The following is a 21,909-nucleotide window of genomic DNA, read 5'->3' on the forward strand; positions in this document are numbered from 1 at the left end:
TTATGACGATAAGCAATAAGACATTATAAATGAAAAGATGATCTTTAACTTTGACACTTACAGACATTGGCACACAATATAAATCAGAGAGGTCACAACTTTCTCATACTTTCATCAGACTTTCTTCCGACTTTTAGTTGTCAAGCTTTGTAAAAATCTATTGAATCAATCAATCTATTAAAAAAAAAAACATTTGCTAGAATCAATGTTGATCTTTCTTTCAAGGTGTCAGTGTAGAAATGAACAAAACAATAGGCCTATTACAAAATATTATAAGACTAAAATATGGATTATAAGATGGTAATTTTGGTGAATTTTTTTAATGAATAAATAAACAGCACTCACTTTCACTTTCGCACATTTACCGCTAGGAATGACATCTTGCCCTTCTCATAATTCTCTCTTCACATAGCCATGTATTTGGCTATTATATAACCATGATACAGTGTGATATAGCCTGGTCCATTAGTTCATTGGATCGTATTGCTGTCTCACTACAATCTATCCACTCCAGAGTTCACTTCCATCAAGTCGATTGAATTGATCATTCAGCCGATCTTGGACCGATTGATTTGGTGCAGATCCGAGCACGATTGCTGGATTCACATCTGCTAAATGAAACGCGCTAACTAGGCAAACGAGACCGGTTCCGAAACAGATGTCTAGGTGTGAAAGCACTCTTAAGGTGCATTCACACGTGAAATCCATGCGTTTTGGTATAATGTAACAAAGTATAAATATATTTGGTTCACTTTATCATAACACACATTCTTGACTAAATCTGAAATTGGTTCCAGTTCGATTGTTCCTTTTTGAAGTTACTTTTATAGTTATGGATTTACTCGTTTTCCTACCTGATTTTTCAGTGGGTTGCCATCGCAAAATGAACCTGGTATATGCCGAATGGCATATGCCGTTTAACATATACCATTTTTCCTAGCACTGGGATATTTATTTTATCATATTATTAAATGTTTTTATTTATTTTATTTTAATTATTATTTTTTAGGGTTTTTTCACCTTTATTTGGAAATGACAGTAGAGGTTGCAGCCAGGAAAGTATTGGGAGCAGAGAGAAGAGAAGGGTCATCAAAGGACCTCAAGCCAGGAATCGAACTCGGGTCGTCGTGAGCACCATGGTGCTATATGTCGACGCACTTAACCACTAGGCTACTGGTGCTGACGGGATATTTATTTTATGAACTATATTATTTAAATAGAGTATTGTCCTGTGTGTATAAACAAATCATTAAGAGGAAGCCCCCAGTCTATGTACAGACACATAAACAATAGTTCTAAAGAAAAACTTTGGAAAAACCTGGCAAAACTTTGGATTTTTTTTGAAGTAGAGTCGGCTAACCTCTGGTGACATAACAAAACATAATAATAAATTAGATGTAAATGTTTTGCAACATGTCACAATTTGCTATTTATTTGCAGAATCTGTTTTTACAAATGTTGTTAGACAAATGACAGCATTTTCTATTCCAGTTGTTTTAGTACAGAGACCTGGAAGGGATGTGATGGTGAGTAAAAAAATGAGTGGAAGAAAAAAAACGGAGTGATAGGAAAATATATATTTTTGGAAGTTTTTAAGTTTCCTCACGAAGATATTTTGCCTTCCCTAGCAAAACTGTTGCTCAAAAACACTTCCTGTTCACTTAATACACGTCAACCCTCCCGTTTTTGCTGGGATTCTCCCGTATTTTATCATTCTATCCTTCTGTCATCATATCATTAAGTATTTTCCCATATTTTTAATCTTGAAAGCACATTAAAATAATAGAAAAATGTCTGCATTCAAATCAGCTTCTGTACAGATTCAGCTTCCGTACATGCCATTTGAAGTAACACCTCGGTTCCCAAACAAGTGAAGAGCAGCAAATAAATCTCTCGTTTTGTTTTGGTTGAAAACAGTGGTGTCACTGTAAGAATGCACAGATCTATAATGAAAGCATTTGATTACTTCAGTAACTCATTCATTCATTCATTTTCTTGTCGGCTTAGTCCCTTTATTAATCCGGGGTCGCCACAGCGGAATGAACCGCTAACTTTTCCAGCCAGTTTTTACGCAGCGGATGCCCTTCCAGCCGCAACCCATCTCTGGGAAACACACACACACACACATTCACACACACACACACATACACTATGGACCATTTAGCCTACTCAATTCACCTAAATCACATGTCTTTGGACTGTGGGGGAAACCGGAGCACCTGGAGGCAGGGAGAACATGCAAACTCCACACAGAAACGCCAACTGAGCCAAGGTTTGAACCAACGACCTTCTTGCTGTGAGGCGACAGCACTACCTACTGCGCCACTGCCTCGCCTCTACTTCAGTAACTGTTTGTGCTAATTTAAAAGAAATTAGTTGTGTTTACAATCAAGCAGGAAGGACAGACATGTTTACATATTATTAAGTGCATTTGTCTTTTTAAACACAACCCCGAAACCCAAAGTTTTCTGCACTTTCGCTCCTTTTTAAATGTCATGTACATAAGCTGATCTTGAATCAGTTTATCAGAGAGAGTGCGTCCGTCAGTCAGCACTTTAACATGCATTTGCTGATTTAGATGTTACATACGAAGGGCACTGATTGACGCACAGCCTTAATGGAAATGGAGTGAATGCAGACATTTTTATAGTATTTTAATGTGCTTTCAAGATTGAAAAAATGGGAGAAATACGGAACCAAAAACTTAATGATAGGATGACAGCGAGAAAGCATGGTAAAATACGGGAGAATCCCGACAAAAACAGCAGGGTTGACATGCATGAAGTGAACAGGAAATGTTTGTCAAACAACAGATTTGCGGTTTTGCAGTTTTTCTTCCACCGATTTATTTCCCCACCATCACGCACCTTTCGGTTCTCTATAGTTTTAGCCATATTTGTCACAATAACATGAAATTTTATGAAATATTCAAACCTGACGTGGTGAAAATGTGACCGCGATCCACGATTGACCGTGACACATTGAGGTCGGGAGTGGGACATTTCATTGGTGAATTTCCCACCTCCGACTGTGTCTGGAATGCTGCTCATGCAGAGGAATTAATAACGCAACACGCAGAGCTCAGAACTTTTTACAAGAAAAAAGCACCTGTTACTTGTTTTTGTCAAACGAAAATTGTCATGCCATATTTACTACTGTAAACAGAAGCTCTTCTGATTGGCCCACTGCTTTACTGACATTGATGTTAAAAGTTGCAAGCAAAACGGTCATTCACATCAGTCAAGTGCATTTACATGAAAAAAAGTAGTGCAGTGGAATGAGAAAATGCATTCTGTTTAAATGGTAATGTGTGTGAATTGTCAAAGGCTTCCATGTTGTTCATGTCAAAAATCACAGGATCACTTAGATACTGTTCAGGTTTTCATTTTTCAATAGCTGAGCACTGCTGTTCAATAAACCCTTTTCACATTTCCGGGTTTCTCAGCAGTGATGATGGTGTTATCAAGACTTTTAGTGTGGTGCAGTAGGTAGTGCTGTTGCCTCACAGCAAGAAGGTCGCTGGGTCGAACCTCGGCACAGTTGGCGTTTCTGTGTGGAGTTTGCATGTTCTCCCTGCCTTCGCGTGGGTTTCCTCCGGTTGCTCCGGTTTCCCCCACAGTCCAAAGACATGCGGTACAAGTGAATTGTCCGTGGTGTATAAGTGTATGAGTGTGTGTGTGTGTGTGTGTGTGTGTGTGTGTGTGTGTGTGTGTGTGTGTGTGTGTGTGTGTGTGTGTGAATGTGTAAGTGTATGTTTCCCAGAGATGGGCATCCTCTGGGTAAAAACTTGTTGGATAAGTTGGCGATAGATAGTTGGCCCCAGATTAATAAAGGGACTAAGCCGACAAGAAAATCAATGAATGAATCATGACGGCAGCCAGAGGAGAGAATAACATCAAATTACCGTCCTGCTCCATAGACACTCTATTAGAAACATCTCACATAAGCAGTGATCAGTTTTTTGCAATTTGACTCAAAGATGATATTAAACTATATAAATGCAAATAAATGTTCATAAGTTTTTTTTTTATCAAAATATTAAAAACTTTTACTTTTTTGATGACTGGTAAACGCGTCATAACAGTCTTGTGAAAAGAGTCAATACCATTAAACACCAGCTTATTTGAGCAACTGCACAAACGCATTTCAGATTGATGAAAGTGTAATTTCCACCACATCTTTAGTGAGTACCTGATTAATTCTGGGCAGATCTTTAATATTCTCCTCTCTCCGCTGTAAGTCCTCCTGCCACTGTTTCAGATACTCCTGCAGATCTACTTTGGCACGGCCTAAGGGGAAAGACACAATACTTGATTCTGATTGGTGAAGCACGCCAAATAATCAAGTACTGCAATCGATTTCTTCCATCTCATAATTTCACATCAGATCAATGTGTTTAACCAATAATAAAACAAATCATGATCGTTTGTGCTTGATATGATGTAGATAACACGATTAGAGCACACAGATGAATACTTCACCTCTCTCTGGACATTTTCTGATCACTCCGTCCTCTGCAGAGTCTACATTAAAAAAAAGGAGAAAATGTACAGCCACAAACACAGACACTCATGCATGAACAGAGATACATGCACATATGGTAGTATAGGGTTTGAGCATCTGCTTTTTGTTAAAACACCAAAATGTGGTATGCGTCTATTCCCTAAAGTTATGACTTTAAATGTCAGGTGACACAAAGTCTCTCTAAAGTGCAGATAAATAAATGTTGTGCACAACACAAAAGCAAATAACCACACATACAGTACGAGCACACAAAATTGATCACTGATGTTATAACACACCCAGAAGAAAAAGAGAAAGAGTGAAAGGAAAAGAGCAATGAAAGTAGTGAAAGCTGACCAGAAAGACGAGTGGAGAAAGAGTGATCTTCACCCGGAGGAAAAAATCTAGACGACGGTAAAATCTTACACTCCTGGTTCCCTGAAGAAACACATAAAATATGCATATATACAGTTGAAGTCAAAATTATTAGCCCCCCTTTGAATTTTACTGTTATTATTTTTTATATTTCCCAAATGATGTTTAACTGAGCAAGGAAATTTCCACAGTATGTCTGATAATATTTTTTCTTCTGGAGAAAGTTTTATTTGTTATATTTCAGCTAGAACAAAAGCAGTTAAAAAAAAAAAAACTTTTAAGGTCAAAATTATTAGCCTCTTTAAGCAATATTTTTTGTAATAGTCTACAGAACAAATCATCATTATACAATAACTTGCCTAATTACCCTAACCTGCCTAGTTAACCTAATTAACCTAGTTAAGGCTAATAATTCTGACTTCAACTGTATATGCAAAAACATACATTTGTCTACTTTCATTCATTTTTATGATATGTCATAGGTTAGGGACAAATCAGCACTTAAAAATGCCAATCGTTTTGGAAGGCAAGCTGCTACATGTCCCATGAACGTTTCACCATGAAAGGGATTTAAATATAGCGCTTGTATCTTAGTAGTAACAGAGCCTGTAGAGTTATCCAAAAGATACTGGCCCATATTATGCTATCCCATTGCTAACATGACAGCCAAACGTTAAATCCCACAGTTACTGTAACTGTACTAAATCTACTTTAAGTTCTCCTGAAAATACTCATTCAAGCTAAATATGCAACATAAGGTTAAAAAGAAAATGATTAGCCCTCCTGTGAAATTTTTATTATTTTTCAAAAATTTCTTTGACTTTTTTTTTTTTTTTTTTTACAGTTATTTTTTTATAATATTCTTCTTCTGGAGAAATACTTATTTCTTTAGTTTGGCTGGAATAAAAAAAGCAAATGCTGCTAAGTTCAATATTATTAGCCCCCCTTATGAAATTTTCAATTTGCTACAGAACAAACCACTTTTGTCCGATGATTTGGCTAATTTACAAATCTTGCCTAGTTAACCTAATTAAGCCTTTAAATCACACTTTAAGCTGAATACTAGTATCTTATTTAAAATACCTAGTAAAATAGGGCTGTTATCACTGCAAAAACAAAATAATTTAGATATTAAAACTCTCATACTCAAAATGTGTTGAAAAAAATCGTATCTCCATTAACAGTGCTAATAATTCTAATTGCAATAATAATTAGTCATTTTTTATGTAAATTAAGTTGCACCAGGTCAAAGATGATGTATTAGTAATAATAAATCACATTATTAATCACATTACAATATAATTATGAAATAAAAGAAGCAAAGCTAGCTCTAAACAAATCAAAATGTAAAAAAAAAACCTCCTTTCACTAAGGTCTCAATGTAAGGCCTAGGTTTTGTTTTATTTTATTCAAGTTACTAAATGATTACAAATAAAGACTGGATGTAGAATTTATGTATGCAGATTTGACAAGGTTACAGAGAGGTTAGTAAGGTTTAGATTATACCTTGTATTGATTATCTATTCCTGTTAAGGGATTAAATGTAATAATAATAATAATAGTAAACATTACTTAATAAAGCAGCTTTTCAAAGAATTCAACATTATGCAAACATAACAATAAAATAATATATAATCATTAAAAGATAAAGTGTTAGATAGAGAGAATAAAGGGTTACACATTGGTCATATACATTGATAATTCAGGGTCACTGAGACATAAGATACATAAGGTAGTCCATAAATTTGCAAAGAAGACAGATATGCAGAAATGAATAAAGTTATGCATCTACATGCATAAACATAACCTAGGGCCAAAGATGAACCCTTTATAGGGCCCTCATTAAAATACTAATTGGTCATTTGAAAATTAGGTTCTATTGTAAAGCTTTTAAAACTTTGCCTGCTAAAGAGTTAAACGTCCATTACAGAACAGAGACAGACACCAGAAAACTTATTTACCTGGTTGAAGGTGCAGTTTGAAGAGAAGTTTCAGTTTTTCTGTGAATGATCTGTTGTATAATATGTCTGCAATAAACACACATACATATTCTCTTGAAGGAATCTGTCAGGTTGCAAAGGAAGCTGTACAGGGGTGAAAGGTCAAAGGTTGTTCAGAGTTAGTTAGGCTCCTCTTACCCAGGCCACAGATGAATTCCTTAAAGTTCACAAGTCCATCTCCATTCTCATCCAGAAGATGGAAGGCTGAACGTGCCAGAGAGCGCGAGTGTGTGTGTGTGGTCCACGGCTGCAAGAGGTTAAACAGGCTGCTAAACTGGGACTGGTCCAGCTGATACTGGTCCAGATATGGCAGGCTGGGGTCATGGTTCTGCAGGGCAGGACTACACACTGACCAGTAACAGCACACAAAATGCTGCCTCTGTAACACACACGCACACAAACTGTAATTAAGGTACAAAAAGCCTCAAAACATCGCAAATGCACAGTTACAACCCTGAAAGAATGACATAGCGGTATATCGGTGTAAAAAAATAAACTAAAATATCTGCCAATTTTAACTTGTTGGCACGATGGCGCAGTGGGAAGCACAATCGCATCCAAGAAAGAAGGTCGCTGGTTTGAGCCCCAGTTGGTATATTCTCCCCGTGTTGGAGTGGATTTTCTCCGGGTGCTCCAAGTTTCCCTCACAGTCCAATGACATGCGCTATAGGTAAATTGAATAGACTAAATTGGCCGTAGTGTATGTGTGTGACTATGAGAGTGTATGGGTGTTTTCAGTGTATGATGTCTAGGGTTGTGGCTGGAAGGGCATCCGCTGTGTAAAACATATGATGAATAAGTAGGCGGTTCATTTCACTGTGGCGACCCCTGATGAATAAAGGGACTAATGAATGAATTAAAACAACCAGTGTAACTAACAAAACTAACATAGTTTGTTGTGATTACAAAATGAGTGGGTGTGGCTTTGTGGCTCCGCCTTCTTTGATTGGAAACCTTTTCCAGGTACTTTCTTTTGTTCAGTCCATCAAGGTCAGATATCCATGAGGAAAATAAAAACTGAAAACCTAGTGGAAAGTGAAGTGTATGTCATATTGCAAGCAAAACTGACACTGTTTTTCATGCTCAATACTGTTAGGTTAAAAATAAACCATGTTATGCATGTATAAAGTTCTTTAACAGTTTAGTGTTCCCGGATTCCTGTAACTAGTGGCTCAGCGTATCATGGCCGGAATGTTGGAACGCTAAGGGGTTAAAAATAAATGTGATGTGAATTTTATTTGATGCCATACTCAGCAGTATGGGCATTACTGGGATGTTTGAAAATGGTAAAACACTGCTCAGGTATTTCAAACCTTTTTACACCTGAATGAAGAGCAGTTTGTTGTGAGTATATCAAGGCCTTTAAAAGTGTTTAGTGTTTTGAGGCCTTTAGGTACTAAAAAAGCATGAATGTGTACACAACTCACCTTAAAAAGCAAGTAAAGCTCGTCCAGCTGAGAAGCACTGAACTTCACATCCTGAGCAACCACACGCAACTGCAGCAAAAATGACACACAATTAATATGTTTACCCTGGTCAACAAGCATAACTGCAACTCTGTGCCAAAAATGTGCAAAGGAAGATTTTTGCATATCATACTATGACTTAATGAGATTACTTTGATAAAATTTGAATATTTAGCAGTAATTACTCCAGTCTTTAATGCCACATGACCCTTCTGAAACTATAGAGGCAACAGAACAGCATTGAATGTAAAATACAAAGTTGAACTTGAAATAGAAAAAACCTTTTGTAACATTATAAATGTCGTTACTGTTTCAAAAATCTATTGCAATTCTGGTTACAAAACTAGTGATGGACAAAGATTAATCGCATCCAAAATAAAAGTTTGTTTAGTTTTTTGTTTGTTTGACATAATATATCATGGCGTATTATGTATACTTATTATGTATATGTGATATAAAAAAAATTATTAAAAATGATAAAAATTATACAATTTAGTAACATTGATATTTCAATTTATAAATTATTTGTATCATATGCACATATACTTTATATCTGAATTTTAATAAACATTTTCTCAAATATATGCATGTGTGTGTTTATATATATATATATATATATATATATAATAATAATAATAATAATACTTTTGTAAATTGGTGAGGTTTGTTCCTTGCCATTGTCGCCACTGGCTTGCTTGATTTGAAACTTGTGAAGCATCGATGGATTTGATCTTCAGTGTTTGGACTTGCAGCAGCGAAAATTATACACACTGATCTAAACTGAACTTCAATTCTGAAAACTGGACTGACACAGTTTCAATTTACTAGAACTTTTATGTTCAGCTGCTTTGACGCAATCTACTTTGTAAAAGCGCCATAGAAATAATGATGAATTGAATTGAATTAATAAATATACTCAGTACACACACATATATAATGTCAAAACTAAATTCTATTTAGGATGCGATTCATCAAGCTTCATTCTTGCCCAGTACTATTAATAACCAAATCTTAAAAATAAAGTGAATGATGACATTGTAATGGTTTATACATAGCACAAAATGACATTTGAGAACACTTCACTCTATCACTTTGATTTTAAATCATATGCATTTTAAATGCTGCTCTTTTTTCCTCATTGCAAACGTCTCAGAGTGTATTTTTCTAATAAAACATTTGAGTTGACTTGAATTCTTCAAAATTATAAAGCAATTATATTAGTTACTATGTAGGAATGGAATAATGCCTCACTGTACTCACTACATTTTGTTTTGTTGTATCTTCAAGTGTTTGAATGACGTAAAGCTTGTTCCTCTTTCGCATGTTTTCCACTTCCTCTGTTCGAATGTCTCCATATTTCTGAAACAAAGATGCTTCATTAGTCTGAGCAACTGTTGGGCTTTAGGTTGCCTGATCTCTGACCTCCTGTGGGGTTTCCATCATTACATGTAACGGACCAGTCTGAAAGTGTGAAATTCTCAGGCGCTCATAAAACTGACACCTTTTTTTTTTATTGCACAACACCTAGCTATAAAATCTGTCACCAACAGCATAATTGACTAAGCATTAGCAAAGTTATTCTAACATCAAACAGAAAGATAAACGCTTCAAAAATAAAACTCTATGCCTTAATAATCATAAAAATGTGGCTCTTGATGGCAAGTTCTTGAACAAAAGCAAACAAGGCTAATGACTTCGATCTGATCTGAGATTTGAATGTTCACTGTCGTGTATTGAAGTGTGCAGCTTTACCTCATATGCTTCTTTGATGAGGTCGCTGATGTCAACCTTTTGTATCGATTTGTCATTGGCTGTTGCAGACGCCTGCTGAACAGTTGCTGGCAAGGGACTGTCTTTATTTGTGACACTGTCAAAAAACCTGAAGGACAAAATCAAATATAAACACACGTCATGTTGAGAAATAAAAAAAAAACCACTTTACAATAAAACAACAGCATGTATTTCAAAGACACTGCAAGTTTGGTCATCTCAATCTTTTCCGAATTAATAAATTAAAGAGCATGGACAAAAGATCCACATATTAATAACAGCAAACATATAGGTGACTTTTTAAAATATATAATTTTAAAAGACTTCTTACACTGAACAAAACTCACTAGCTTGACTTGAACACTTGGCCTTTTTAACTCTTGCCTGCCAGTTAAAAATATATAGGTCTCTACAGGACCAAAACAATAATGATTAAAGTATAATATTTTAATGGGGTGGTCCACTACAATATCATATATGAAACTTTAGTTGATGTGTAATGTAGCTGTGTGAACATGAATCACCATCTCTGAATGTAATGCGCTCAGAGTTCAATTCAAAGGAAGATATTGGCTTTCACAGAGTTAACTTAGCAAAGCCTACAGCAAACGAAGTTTGTGGACTACAAAAAAAATACATCCAGGCTAGTGAGATCACAAAAGCTTCAGGTTACTTGCATTCATCATGCGCACACAACCCGCGCAGCGAAGGGCCATGGATTTATGGAATAAAATCACTTTCATCCATATTTTGTGCGTAAATAAAATTCATGTATCTGTAATTATAAAAACATAAAAAGGAAAATGGAACGTACTCATAATTTTATCTTCAATAATGCCTGTTGTAATTTTGACAGTGGAGTGTCACTTTTTGATACGTACCCATAATCAGGTCTTCGTGTCCGTGGTGAAACTCTATTTCGTGTTTGTAAAGCACACCCACCATAAAGTCGTATACAAACAGACAAAGAGGATACCTTTTCAATGGCCATATCAATGTCGTATCTGTGTCTGTTCTAATTGCAGATTTTGAAATTGTACCCTTGTAAAATTACGAGTACGTTCAGCTTTCTTTTACGGTTTTATAATTACAGATGAGTGAATTTTATTTACGCACAAAAATATTTATGACAGTGATTTTATTCCATATGAATTCAGCAAAAAACTCCTCAAAGGAGGAGCAGCTCCAACCATAATAGACGAAGCTGTGGATTGTGAGCCACAACCTGTAAGTATGTTTATTTGTTAAAATTTATCTATTATATGCACAGTTTCTAGCCTTACTGGTATGTTATAGCGAGGATGTAAACAACGATGTAAACAACGGGAAATGCTGTTTGGCATAGTTAACAGTTTAGCTACAGCTTTATATTTATCCATCAAACAGCTGTAAACACCCACAATCTTCAGCAGAGCTGCAGTGTCTCTGTATGCAGACGCTTTCCCTGCGTTCTACATCTTGAACAATAAACTCGCACAACATATGTGAACGTTATAACCATAATATATGTGACAGACACTTGTCAGATTTTATTTAAGAGAGCAGGCGTGAGGTTCAGCTGTGTCCTTTTCATTTTCTGACTGAATCAGGCTCAAACTGAAAAAAACATTATGTTAGCTGACCAATCAGGGCCTTTCCGAAAAAACTAGGAAATATTACAGTTGTTTTCCTGTTAGCTGAGTAGCTGAATGTAATCAAAGTACAATTTTCTACAAATGAAGCATGAGCACACATTGCGTCTTATAAACACAACCAAGGTTTAAAAATACACTCTGGACCACCCATGTAACATTTTATACTCTCACTTACATATTTGTTCCCAGCTACCATCCTGATGATAACTACCAAATATGTAATCATTTTAAGTATTTAATTTACATGCAACTGCTTTTAAAACCAATAAAACATTTATCAAAGTCTATTTAAAATTTTATTTGAATTATTTTTATGAATTTAAAGCTTTAGCACAATATTAAGGCTATTAGCAGGACCACAACAATACACTAATAACAATTATACAGTAGTAACTTAATTTTAATCAATTTGGCCTGCAGTGCTCCATGCAGAAAACAGGACCAAAGTGATTATCTGCACCACAGGTCAGGCAAATTGGCAAAATGCTTAAGCCTGTTAACAAAGAATGTCTTTTTACTTACAAATGGGTTTTTGCTGAACTTGTGCCGCTTTAACGGGTTTCAGTGTAGATATTTTTGTCCTGAAGATCTTGAGAGTAACTATTTTGTGCATATAATTTAACGCTGACATATTGAAATTTCAATAAAAATACAACTGTCAGAAAGTTATGCCGATACAGATACAGATATTGATGTCCATAAGGATGCACACGTTTTAAAATTACACTATTCTTTACCTGTTAAGGACAGTGACGGCTTCTGCGTCATCATTGCAGCAGAGCAGATTGTCCATGTTGTAGTCGAGGACAGCGAGGCCCAGCTGCAGGATGGCTTTGATTCCATCGTAGAAGAAACAGTCGACCACGTTCACAGCGCTCTCTATTGGCAGTACACTGATGAAGAGCGTCAGAAACCACGATAAAGACACTGACGAGAAGAAGGACAGGTCTGTCATGTGTTCAGTCAGCTGGGTGAGATGTTCACGGATCAGCTCCTCGAACACAGCCTGGTCCACCAGAGCACCTGCAAAACATACACCGAGATTTGACTGAAGCTGACAGATTCTGCAAACTGCCCCAGCAAAAATCAGATCATGCAAGAGATGGTCAGATCATAAGAGATTGCACTCCTGCATTTCTGCACGTTTTTAATTACATTTATGAACTAAAAAATAAAAATTAGTACTGTATGCTACTAAAAAAAATTCTTCTCAAAATATTCAGGGACTTTGCTGAAAATAATTAGCCTATGTTCTTCTGTGTTTTTATTATCATTGCATCTACTGTTGCATGAAAAAGATATGTAGTCATTAAACATACATATATAATAAACAGCCAAGAGAAAATTATTCATACCTCAGAGGGTAATTTCAGGCTTGACATATATATTATTTGTTCACTACTTCTAATTTAAGGTTTTGCAAAAAGATATTTCCAATATCTCATCCAATAGGAAACAATATTCAATTATATTCAATCTATATGCAATAAATACCTTGTTCTTTCTTTTGATTTTCACTCATTGTGAGGCTGTTGTGTTGCAAAACAATAACCACATACAGGAAATGTGTTTTTTATTGTTTTATCATAAAAAAGAAATAAAAAAAGGGACAAATTTTTTTTTTTTTTTGCAAGAATCCATGCAATTTTGCCCATTAACCACAAGAGTAACAATCTGTGGATTTAAATATGAAGCTTCCTCCAAGAACAATAATGATATCCAAGTATAACAGCAGCTATATTTGTGTTCATAGCAGCTCATAACAGTCTGTTTATTCTAAACCAGGAAAGTCCAAACTAGGGCACAGGGGCCAAAGTTGGCCCATGATAACCTTTGATTTGGCCCAACATCCCATTTGAGGGAGAGTGAAAGGGATGGTTAGCTGATTGTGAATTCAAATTTAATGTAACACTATGTTTGTTGTTTCCCAACTGAAATTAAATTTTGTAAATTAATCAGATTTTGTTTAATTGTACATAATGCCACCCAACAATGGAGAGATTTTGGTGAGTAATCAAGTAAAAGGCAGATTCTGCCTCTGACCCGTGTATTTAGCATTGAACTCCAATGAGTTATAAATGCGATCGTCTGTTTTTATTGCAATAAGTAAAGACTTAAAAAGTTATACTGAATTTGTTAATAAAATTTAAAGCAACATTTTTTTACTTATTTTGAAATATTATTAAATAAATTAGGAAAATAAATTTGCCTATTAACTTTAATGTAACGTAATTTGATATAAACACCTTCAGCCCATGGCTCTAAATGAAATTTGGTTTTCAGCCCTTCATACAAAAAAGTTTTGGCACCCCTGTTCCTAACTGACATCACTGTCTATTTATTTTTAGTTCTTGTTGCATTTACAGTACATGGCTGTAACCAGCAGATGTCCTCAGCATGCTGTGCTTCTAGCACATCTAATCAGTGAATCAGTGACCCATCTGATATAACAGTGAATTTAACGACGTTTAGAAGTTTAGTGGAATAAAAACGTATTTTTTATCTGCCATTTTAAATGTACAAGTACTTCAAATTTAAATGGACTATTGGTTAGCAGCTATAACCAAAAATATTTTACTTCACAAGGTTAAAAATACCGAATTATATAACCTAATAAACCCTAAAAAAACCCCACACATAATATAACATAACATATTAAATATATCATGAAGTAAAAAAAGTTTGAATTTGATTTCAGAATGTGACAGAAATACTCAATATTGCGAGCTTGCACACAGCTAAATAAGTAATCTTGGACAATGCAAATAACAAAGCCGAACACAAACAACAAGCTCACAATCTCAGTATACATTTTTAAAAATAACCTTAATGTTGAATAGTCAGAATTGAATGCCCCATATTAACCCTAAAAGAGTGTTTAACATGAAAATATTTTGATAATTACAGTGTGTGGCTTAACAGAGCTCCCTAATTATTATCCACTTCAGTTGTAAGGGCGTCTAATTACACCACTGTTGGAAGTGTGTTATAATGACAGGTTGCGAGATTATTAGGATGATTTATTTTCCTCTCCCAGGTAGGAGCAATGCATAGGCAGCCGTCACATACCGATAATTCTGCGATTGAAGTAATCCGGAAGCATCCTTTCACACACGGCCACCAGCAGCCAGAAGGCTTCCTCTTCTTTAGCATACAGCAGCAACACTGACGTCAGGATATTCATCGCCTGCACACACACACATACAGAGAAACAGTGACATATTATATATCATATAAAGCCATACAATATCTGTTATACGCAAAATCTGACATCTGAGATTATAAGAATGAAGCAGGACAATCAGTGAATAAGGTGTAGAGAAATCAAAATAAAATAGCGTTAAGAATCGCATAATGGTAAGCCGTGTCAGAAATTAATATTAAGTGAATGCATCTTAAGTATGATAAGTGAAATACTGGAAATACTTGAGCAATCATAGGTTTTAAATGTCGATTTTGATTACTTTACAATAATTGCCCAGCCCTAAGAGAATATTCTGAAATGTTATTCCATAAACACTAGATCAACCCAAACATGAATCTCTGATCATGATATCATATTTGAAAGTATCAGAAAGAGTTCATTGTGTGTGTGTTTGTACCTGGCAGTAGCCGATTTTGGGGTTGCGGTGAGCATAGGCAGTGAGGACCCGGCGCAGAGCTGATATTCCCGTGTCGCTCTGGAATGCTGGGTGTTCTGGGAGAGAGCGATGCAGATCTCTCTCAATCTCATCACATGCGAGTGAGCTGCTGCCCATACAATCTTCCAGCAGCCGCCCGTAATACCCAGGGTGAGAGATCATGTCATGTACTGCACCTATAACACAAACCAACAGACATCTGTGAACCGAGGCTCACACCTACAGTTGAAGACTAAATAATCAGCACTTCTGTGAAAGCTGAATTCAAATATTTACCAAAGATTGCTAAACAGAGCAAGCATCTCACAGTATTTTCTTTTTTCCTGGAGAAATTACTCTTTCTTTTAGTTTCGCTCATATTTAGAAATAATTTTAAAGAATATAAAAACTGCTAAAATTTATATTTTGTTGCCCCTATAAATAGTTTTTAGTGGCTTGTTTGCCTAATTAACCTAACTCGCCTAGCTAAACTAACCTAGTTAAGCCTTTAAAACGCACTTTAAGCTGAATACTAGAGTCTTGGAAAATAACTAGAAAAATCTTATGTACTGTCATCATGACAAAGACAATAGAAATTAGCTATCAAGAATTATTTATTTAAACTATTCTGTATAAAAAATAGAACTTGGGAAATATTTAAATAATTAGAATTTCAAATGAAAGCTATTAATTTTGTCCAACTGTACATATCACACACACACACACGTACACAACCAGAGCAATAAACACACACCTGAGAAGAGCATCCACAGTTCTCCTCTGAGAGTCTCTGGAACTCCTCGCACAATGAGGTCACGTGTTTTTTTGGTGCAAAACATTCCAGTTCCACGCCCATATTCAGCAAAGTGGATCTGCCACGACTGCTCCTTCATCCGCTCTTTCAGCTGCCAATCACAATGATACAATATCAGCAATGGCAAGATGCATTTCTTAATAAAAGTCGTTGATGAAACGTTCATGAATGGGTTCAAAAGAAGCATTTATAGACAATAGCAATGATTTGTAACATTCTAAATGTCTTAACTGTAACTTCTAGTCATTTTAATGTGTCCTTGCTCAATTCAAGTAATATTTTCTTGTTTACACTTTATCTTATAACCAGTGGGTTATAACCTGCCTGTTAATAAGATATTGGCTGTTTGTTAGTAGTTAAAAAAACCTAATCACAGCTAATAAAAAAAACATCATAGTTGAAATATATATATATTTGTGTGTGTGTGTTTGTGTGTGTGTGTGTGTGTGTGTGTGTGTGTGTGTGTGTGTGTATATACATACAGCTGAAGTCAGAATTATTAGCCCCACCAAATAATTAGACCACTTGTTTTTTTTCCCCTAATTTCTGTTTAACGGAGAGCAGAATTTTCTCAACAAATTTCTAAACATATTAGTTTTAATCACACATTTCTAATAACTGATTTATTTTATCTTTGCCATGATGACAGTAAATAATATTGTGTCTAGATATGTTTCAAGAAACTTTTATACAGCTTAAAGTGACATTTAAAGGCTTAACTAGGGTAATTGGGTTAACTAGGCAGGTTAGGGTAATTAGGCAAGTTATTGTATAAACATGCTTTGTTCTGTAGACAAGAAGAAATATAGCTTAAAGGGGCTAATAATTTTGTCCCTAAAATGGTGTTTAAAACATCAAAAACTGCTTTTATTCTAGCAGAAATAAAACAAATAAGATTTTCTCCAGAAGAAAAAATATTATCAGACATACTGTGAAAATTTCCTTGCTCTGTTAAACATCATTTGTAAAATATTTAAAAAAGAAGAAATAAATTGAAAGAGGGCTAATATTTCTGACTACACATATATATATATATATATATATATATATATATATATATATATATATATATATATATATATATATATATATATGTTATATTTTTATTCACTTTACAAATGTAAACAGGTTGTCTTATCCGTTTGACAATGTTTTTGACAATTTAATAAAAATTTGCGCTATAAAAATAAAGAATTGTAACAATTGTTTTTTAAACCAATCATGTTGATCCTAATTCTTTCAGTAGTAGTGTACATTGCTTTAGTTACTTCAACATTTTTTTTATTATTATACCAATATCAAATTCAGGTTAATGGTACCATTTTGGGGTCAAGGTTTTCTGCATCATGTGGATGAAAGACGTTCATTAGAGCTTCAGTGCTGACAGCTTGACTTTGTCCCACCATCACACCTTCCTCATCCTCAGAGAGAAAGAAAAAAAGCCAATTATTACAAAATAATATTATTTACTAAATAATAATATAAAAATTTTATATTAAAACACATAGTGTGTGTTTTTTTAAAGCTGGGGTTTAAATGAATTACCGGATTAGTGATGCAGTGCTGAGGGCTCCCCAATGTCCCACACTTTCTGCGGATGGTGGCAGCAAGTCGCTCAAAATCTCGAACCTCAGAGAAACGCAAAGCTCTCTTGCCCCGAAGGCACACAGTCAGAGCTCGACTGCTGCGGTCTGGCAGCTCCACACTGAACACCTGCAGGTAAACAGTAATCCCATACATTAAACAAATAAACATTTTTGACCCTCTAGTCGGTCAATAAACAATTTTGTTTGTAATTGCATAATCACATTTAATTGTCTTTGAAGTACAGTTGAAATGTATAGGCGTATGTACTTGACAAGCTATTACAGTAGGGCTACACGATACTGGAAAACTCTGACATTGTGATGTTTTGTTTTTCTGTGATATATGTTGTGATATGAATAGAATGACTCAAATAGATCTGTTTGTTTACAATGTAGGTACACAAGTTGAAAAATCAAAAGTAAAATAGCACTGCATAGTCTTTATTGTATAAATAATTAAATAAAATGTTTTTAATTGAATTTTAAATTCCTTGTACCTGAATGCTTTAAACTGTCTTGATAAGACCATACAGTCACAGGCCTTAAAATCATATGCAAAAGATAAACCTTTGCTCCATTATGATAAAAATCTCCAATGACTCCATGTTCTGAACTGCAGTCCCTGGTCAAAAATATGCCAATTCAACATTGGAGATCCTGTGATGTGACTATTGCGGATGCACATTGCGATATCGATGATAAGACGATATACTGTGCAGGCCTAATTTACAGTAAACTAAAATATACTTTAAGTAAGTACATGTACTTACTTGTTATTATGTAGTAGTTAAATGAACAGTTACACTGTAACAAGGACACCTTAAAACAAGATGCAACCAAAACTTCTTTAAAACGCACACGCACACACACACACACACACACTAAACAAATTAGAAATGCACTTTAAGTAAAACTTGGTTTGACATCATTACAAAGTGTTCTTAAAGGGGCAGTTCACACATTTTCTCACACACTTCTGTTCCAAAACTTTCAAAAATGTCTTTCTTCTGATGACCTCCAAGCTAAATAATGTTGGAAAAAAAGCAGTCAATGACTGACAGTTTTCCAACATTCTTTAAAATATCTTCTTTTGTGTCCGACATAGGACAGACACAAACACAGTGGAGTGGTGAGAATGGCCTATACGTATGCACAGCTAGTGTTTTTTCAGCCAATGATAAACACTTCCTGTGTGAGGTTTATGTGATTATTTCCATTTTCATAAGGTTTCTTTTACAGCATCGATGTTAATGTCATTGTAATGTAATTCAAGTATAATCCGTTAAATAGACGCAAGCATTGTTATGTTTGATGCTAGTTTTCTTTCTTTGTGTATTTTTTTTCACCCTCCTCTGCCCTTACTCAATCCTTAGGTTTCTTATTGGTTTACCTTCTGTCCATCATCATTATGACGGTGTCAGTTTCACCAATCCCTGGACGAGCCACAAGGATTTAAAGCCCCGACAGACCAGTGTGTGTGCTCTGCCTCGGCGTACCATTTGTGCTCCTCGCAATTTGTTTGTGCTATGCTTCGGCTGTTTAGTGATTTATCTCAGTTTACTGTGGTAATTCGAGTTTGCTTGTTGAACTTAGTTGGCTTAAAGTAACATAATGTGATGGTTGTTGTGCGATTCTAAACCTTTGACCGTCTTATCCGGTTTGTTTTAGTTTAGATGGATGTTTTGTTAGATTAGTTTGAGTGTTTTGCCATCTGTGTATCTTTGGGTTTTGTAGTTAGTTTAGTTAGGGTGTCGTGTACACTGAAGTCCTTGGTTTTTATTGTATTATTTCTTTTTGTTGCCTAGTTCAAACTTTAGGTTTAAGGACTGTTTTGTTTTGATAATTTCTTTGATTTGGCTTACACTCATTGTTTTGGTTTAAAGATAATAACTGTAAATGATTTATTTCCTCTTTTCCATTTATTACTGTTAAGTATGGTTCAAACCATTGAGTAAAAAAGCTTAAATAGAGAATTGTTTATTGCCTCAACCTTGATCTGTCGCACACATTACACCTGTCTCACCTAAATGTTACAGCATCCCACTTGAATCTCTTAAACTCTTAACAGCATTCATTTGGTTGTTAAAGCGTAAAAAGAGATGAAAGACTGTTTAAACATAGGCACCGTCATTAGCAACAGGCTTGTGCAGAAACCATTGAAAATACTGAGGTAAAATTAAATTCCGTGTTTTAAAAGCATGGGGAGGAGAAATATAATTTAATTCAGTGCTTCTTGTTTGCTCTGATACCTGCCAGGCAGTGAAAATGGCTGTTTTTTAAAGAAATCAGATGTTAAATGTGGCAATTTTGTATGGGATGACAATTCCCCGGAAGCCCTGGGGCTGGCTGACTAAATTTGAAAGTCTGTGCATATATCCCATTGTCATTTTTGAGTAATCTATGAGTGTTTGAGTATCTTTTAGTGTGTTAAAAAACATTGAAACATTAAAAAACTGTATTTGAAGTATGTAGATTAACCACATTTTCCTTAAGAGAAGTTTTCATCAAGACAGTATACAAGCAGAATACGCACCTCCCATAGAGGTATTATGAGATGGCACTGAGACCCATCTTGGCTTGCAAAGCACAGATAGTTTTCCGAGACACAGATTTTTCCAAGAGTGTTGACGTGACTAAACGGCACCCAGAGGAAACTCTCATACACTTCACAAAGGTTTTCCTCCTGCGGCAACCGGAAAAACGACCGGAAAGACTGATTCCGTGCATGTATTTCCAAAGCCCTGCAAAGATTACAGCAGAGTCAGACGTTGTTCAGCATAGAAGACAATGCTAACATTTTGTGGAATAAAAGTAAAGCACCTCTGTGTGATGTGAAGGGGGTTGGCTAGTGGATGTTCAGCATGAAATGTTTCTTTATCGAAGAAGCGCACAATGGCGTAGTCGGCCAGCTGCTGCATGATCAGATATGTCTGCTGAAGCCTCAGAAGCATCGAGAAGAAATGATCTTCTCCACGCACTCGCACACGGATACTCTCTGCCAATAAAACACTCGACGTGCGTTCCAGACGGCTCACTTCATCCCACGGATACACGAGTTTCACTAAGCAAAAACATATAATAAAGAGAAGTCAAAGTCTGGGTGATGGCAACTGTAACATGAAAAAGAGCAACTGTAGCACACAAGGAGAAATTGGTAACAATTAATTCTATCTGAATATGTTTGAATATGTTTGCAAGCAACTTTGCATTTAGTTATGTTAGGAAAAAAAACTAATTATATTCATTATATTTGGAAATTCAATCAATAAATGTATGTTTTTGAGTTATTTGATAGATCACTGTATAAACACAAGTCAAATAGCATCAGAGGGTGGGTGAACATGATTATCTCTGCATCTTTACTATTTTTCCAGTACCAAATAATTATAAATGAGTCGACCATCTCATGTTTCATGTAATTAATCAGTGTTTCAGCCACAAAAAACAAAAAACATTTAAAGAACAAAATAAATGTAGAAGGGTTGCTTAGTTCCCACAGCGTGTAAGAAGGCTTTTCTCTAAATATCTAAATATTCTTAATTATTTTATGTCTGTTTAAATAAATCTGACATGAAAACAAGTAACAAAAGCCACTGTGTACTTTATTTTATTTACTGTAAAATCAGGAGTAGATGTAGATGCTAATAAAAAACCTTTAGTACAATTTATATATTTGCATACCATTTTCTTTAGTTTAGTGTTATTAATGATTATATTTGAAAAGAAACTGGAATTGAATGGATTGGGTTCTGGTGTTAATTGAAAGATGTGGCAGCTTTTAAAAGCAATATAGTTTTAAAGTTTATCTGAGATTCTCAAAAAACTGTAATTATTATTTATTTCATTTAAAAACACAGCCACAATTTGTTCAGTAAATCTGTGCTTAAAAAAAGAAAAAGATGAGAATCCATTGGAATTACGGTATGTACTAAACCATAACTTTTGTGTACTGCTACACCCATAATAGCTACCTGGTAAAAGCATTATAATCAGGGGCTTGACATTAACACCCGCCAACCTGCCAAATGCGGGTAGATTTCACCTGTGGCTGGTTAAATAGACACCCCCACTAGCTACTTTGGCTGATTGAAAATTATTTTTAAATTGCCAGAGCTGTCTTGTCAGATAAATATTTTTTACA

General features: G+C 35.2%; 1 protein-coding gene across 4 annotated transcripts in view; it reads right to left on the bottom strand.

The window, feature by feature from the left end:
• tbc1d8b (TBC1 domain family member 8B) overlaps positions 1-21,909 on the bottom strand; it is a 33,797-nt gene that overhangs the window by 2,604 nt on the left and 9,284 nt on the right. Inside the window, exons 5-20 of one of the 4 annotated variants that reach the window (XM_009301353.5) lie at positions 20,589-20,829; positions 20,302-20,509; positions 17,728-17,895; positions 17,502-17,603; positions 16,123-16,273; positions 15,351-15,565; positions 14,818-14,935; positions 12,486-12,771; positions 10,097-10,223; positions 9,605-9,703; positions 8,306-8,374; positions 7,017-7,257; positions 6,840-6,905; positions 4,861-4,941; positions 4,482-4,523; positions 4,192-4,289 (exon numbers count right to left, since the gene is read on the bottom strand). In XM_009301353.5, coding sequence (XP_009299628.1) covers positions 4,192-4,289; positions 4,482-4,523; positions 4,861-4,941; positions 6,840-6,905; positions 7,017-7,257; positions 8,306-8,374; positions 9,605-9,703; positions 10,097-10,223; positions 12,486-12,771; positions 14,818-14,935; positions 15,351-15,565; positions 16,123-16,273; positions 17,502-17,603; positions 17,728-17,895; positions 20,302-20,509; positions 20,589-20,829 — 2,312 coding nt within the window. 4 annotated transcript variants of the gene reach the window in all.

The sequence above is a fragment of the Danio rerio genome, chromosome 5 (assembly GCF_049306965.1).
Source record: "Danio rerio strain Tuebingen ecotype United States chromosome 5, GRCz12tu, whole genome shotgun sequence".
Taxonomy (NCBI): domain Eukaryota; kingdom Metazoa; phylum Chordata; class Actinopteri; order Cypriniformes; family Danionidae; genus Danio; species Danio rerio.